Genomic DNA, 4,192 nt, shown 5'->3' with positions numbered 1-4,192 from the left:
AAAAAAAAAGGCGAAGAAACATTTTCGTAAAAAACAAATGAATCCTTCTTTTTTCTTTTTCTTTTTTTTATTCCGACAACGCGACTACGTTTTTTTTCTTTTTTTGACAGCAAATTATCTTCAATTCATTTTTATTCGATAATGCTCGATAAAATAATAATAATAATATTAATATTAATAATAACGAACGCATCATTATTTTTCTTCGAATGAAACGTATTATATTACGTTTACCGTCAATAATACTGTCACGGTGAAAACAAATTTTGATTATTATCACCGTTATATATATATATAGATAAAGAACATTGTCAATAGAATTTCTTCGTCTCTCGAGTGCGGAAGTGAAAATATTTTGTGTGTAGTAAGTATATGTATCCGTTATTTTTTCTTTTTTTTTCTTTTCATGTATATATGTATATGTATATATTTAATGTGTGTGTGTCTCTTTCGGGTGTATATGTAAATAGTATATATATGTATAGTGTATGATGTACGAACAGTATATATCTATATTTCATAGTATTCACATATTCGTGTTTCTTCTCGCGTGTGTGGTGGTGGGTGCATTATGTATGTATTCAGTGTATATATTAGTGTGTATATACGCATACGGATGATTCTTTTTTTTATGTGATGGTAGGCACTGATGGGGGTAGATGGCTGCATGACGAGCAGGTTCGATCAGGTTAGTCCTTGACCAATCTGTATATGTGATGTTGGGCACCGTGTTCAGACGTCGATACTTCGAACACGTACGCCGTACACAATAACGTTTCCTGCGTATCCCTGTTCGTTACAACCTAAAATAATACAAAAATATAATAACGTCATATTATTATATTATATTAATAAGTCTGAAAGAAATTTAGAAAAAGAAAAGAAGAAAAAGAAACGAAAGATAAATTCCAACAAAAGTTTTATCGCAAAATTGTACAAATATTTTTACCTGAAGGATGGTGAAGTTTTCGAGAACGCTGTTCATCATGTACTTCTCTGGCAGGTGCTTCAACTTGTGGATGAAGTTAATCATATATTCGCACATCGGTGAACGGCTGATACGATAGACGAACCTGCCATTTTCGAACCTGGCGTACTCCGTTTCCACCTTTTCCACCACCTGTTTTCCGAAGGAGCAAACTTTCGTCGAACACGTTATCGTCATGTTCTCGTTGCTTTCGTACCTAAAAGAGAAAAAAAGAAAAAAAAAAAAAAAAAGAAAAGAAACGATTAATATATATTAACTTAAAATAAGAAATTAATCAAAAAGAATCCAAAGAGATCGGTTAGACAAGTTTAGAGATATTAAAAAACAAGCCTTATTTGAAAAATTGTAATAAATATAGAATTAATATTTAGTGTATTGTTTCATTCTGATTTATTTAAGGTAATACCTTATATGACTATATGACTTTTCTTTTTTAAATTATTATAATTCTAAATGTTACATAATAAAAATTAAAGACTTCTTCTTCTTCTTCCTGATTTTATTAGAACTTTGTGTCCTGTTATAATACCTTTTTTTTTTATTGCTATTTCTAGGAGCGATTTATTGTGGCTTAAGACTATTTGTGGTAAACTTTAATAATAATAAAAAAAAAAACAAAAAGAAAGATGGATACTTACTGGCTCGTCACGCCATAAAACGCTCCAGTTTCGTCCTGAATATTGGTATTGAGATCGGCCCAGAATTTAACGAGGAAAAAGGCAGCTTGGGGTCCCTTGTCGTATAGTTCCTTCAAACCGCCCTTCTTCTCCGGGAATTTGTCGTATATTTGCCTAACGTCGACGGCTTCGAGTAATGGATCTGCATAAGTCGCTGATCCTCCTATGTGGACGAACAGATGCTTGTGGTACTGTAAAAATTGTTAAAAATCGTCTAACGTTAATTAACGCGATTGCTCTAACGGCAATGAAAAAAGTTCTTTCGATTATATTCGAACCACTGGAACTCTTCCATATCGATTATTATGAATTTTTCCAAATGTGTCCGGCTGCCTATTGTATCGGCTACACACTGCTTGCCTTTGAACTTCTTCCACACATGTCATCCACAAGTAATGAATTTCTAAAATCAATCTCTCTATGTTAATCTAAAAATTCTCTATCTTCCTTTGGATAATCCCGTTGATGGAAAACTGCATCCTGATCCGGAAGACTGCCACCCGAATAATGAAACCACCCCCTCCTCCCTATACGCACGTATGTAATTTTATGTTAATCAACAAAATGATCATCTCCAAACTAAACTCTCTTCGATAATCCCGTTGATGGAAAACTGCATTCTGATCCGTAAGACTGCTACCCAAAACTGAACCCTACATCCCCTTCCCATACGCACGTTTATAATTTTGATCACGATCAAATGGGACAATCTAATTAATCATCATTCCTTTACTATTACTATTCGCTATCTACACACTTGCCTGTTTATTATATTATTATTATCTTAACGAAACACCCATCATTTTTGCAATAGAGCGAGCATTCATTCGTATTCATATTTTTTGTTCATTTATTATATATCCAAATATTTCAAATGAAATTATACACGTAATAATAATAATAATAATTATAACGTTCAACATAATATATAATGGTCTAATCAATTTTCTTAATGACAATTGTTTTATTAACTTACAATATCCTGGTCTCTTTGTTGCTCCATATATGCCGAGAACTCAACCAGCCTTAGCTTGTGAGTGGCAATGGCTCGGCCTTCCCATGGTGGTGGAGGTTGTGCCTGGACCATGTCACCGCTCGAGACCGCCGTCGCCGGTTTACCGGTGTACGCAGGTTGCGGGAACGGTTTGACATCCTGGGACGTTCCTGGCTGTAAACCTGGCTGCCAGAATTGCTGAAAAAGTACGAATTAATATTATAATCTCTTACGTTTTTATTCCTTCTTCATTCTTGTGTTAAACGCATTTTTATTTTTTTATTAAATATTTACAAGCGTTTTTTTTTCTTTTTATATCGTCTACTTTCTTTTCGTTTCTTTTATTATATTGATCTAATAATATATTTTTTTTTCTTTTTTTTTAAAATCAGCATCGAGATGTCTTCCGGTAAAGAAAAATTTATACATTATACAACATCGTTCGAATCGTTTAAGCTTAATTTTAAATTACAGGAAGATAATCCTTTCGCTTGATCTTTTTTTTTTCGAGCAATCGAATTATTAGGATTAAGAAAAAAAAAATATATATATATATAAGAATATGTGAAATATATAAGCGAACACAAATGGAGAAGATTGATATGATAGATGATAACAGTTAAATCGTATTAAGTGTGAATAGAAACAAAACAAAAAGAGAGAAAGAGAGAATGAAAGAAAGAGAAAAAGAAAAAGACAAAGAGAGAGAGAGAGAGAGAGAGAGAGATGTGTAAGAAGACAAAATTTGGTAAGCCAAAATTGCCGACGATGCTCGCAATCCAAGACTCTCGATATTTCTAGTTTTCATTTTTCCTTAAATTAGATTATTACGAAAAATTTGTAGGAATTGTTAATAATTAATATCGAGAATCTAATTTTGTTGAGCTTGCGGTCAATTTCACAACGAATCTCATACCCAATAAATAGTTATAATGCAAACGTATATAACATATAAGTATTTAGATACGTTCCCTTGTGTTCGTGTGTTTCTATGTGTATGTGTGTATGTGCTTGTAAATTCGCCTGTAATAGTGTATGCCCAGGTAATACATATATTATGTACAAGATAAGAACGAACGGACAAATTCAACAATACACAACAAGGATCCCCCAGGGACTAGCAGCAAAGAGCGGAGGTTTGTTCTGGCACAAGGGTGCTTTATTCCCTTGTCGTACAAGCTACCTTGAGAAAAAAAAATCTATTAACAAAAGACACAACAATTTCAAAAAGAAAATATGATAATAATAATAATAATGATAAAAAAGAAAAATAAATTATCGAGAATAAAAAATGATATAATTATAAAGAAAACGATGTGCCAGTAATAAGAATAAAAAATAAAAAATAATACGATTATCTATATGATATCCAATGTCCTCGTAATCGTCATCGTCGTCGGGTGTATATTTTCTGATTTAATTAATATTTTCTTTTTTTTATCGGATAATAAATAACGCGTTCGAATTTTAAACAGTTTAATTTTAAGGGTTTCATTTTGAAAGAAAAAATTAATTTTATATTCCTTATTATAT

General features: G+C 32.0%; 1 protein-coding gene across 5 annotated transcripts in view; it reads right to left on the bottom strand.

The window, feature by feature from the left end:
• Nucleotides 1–411: 411 nt before the first annotated feature.
• The window catches only part of LOC106793907 (protein scalloped), a 166,045-nt gene continuing 162,264 nt past the window's right edge, over nucleotides 412–4,192 (bottom strand). For all 5 annotated transcript variants that reach the window (XM_014761190.1, XM_014761195.1, XM_014761193.1 and 2 more), the window contains 4 exons: nucleotides 2,642–2,857; nucleotides 1,627–1,856; nucleotides 950–1,184; nucleotides 412–803 (listed from right to left, as the gene is read on the bottom strand). In XM_014761190.1, the coding sequence (XP_014616676.1) occupies nucleotides 690–803; nucleotides 950–1,184; nucleotides 1,627–1,856; nucleotides 2,642–2,857 (795 nt within the window). In that variant the 3' untranslated portion in view covers nucleotides 412–689. The remainder of the gene's footprint in view (nucleotides 804–949; nucleotides 1,185–1,626; nucleotides 1,857–2,641; nucleotides 2,858–4,192) is intronic.

Source organism: Polistes canadensis, unplaced genomic scaffold (genome assembly GCF_001313835.1).
Source record: "Polistes canadensis isolate GaletaPanama2010 unplaced genomic scaffold, ASM131383v1 scaffold_20, whole genome shotgun sequence".
Lineage (NCBI taxonomy): Eukaryota > Metazoa > Arthropoda > Insecta > Hymenoptera > Vespidae > Polistes > Polistes canadensis.
The sequence above is the reverse complement of the archived record's forward strand: the minus strand, read 5'-3'. Positions and strand labels throughout refer to the sequence as shown.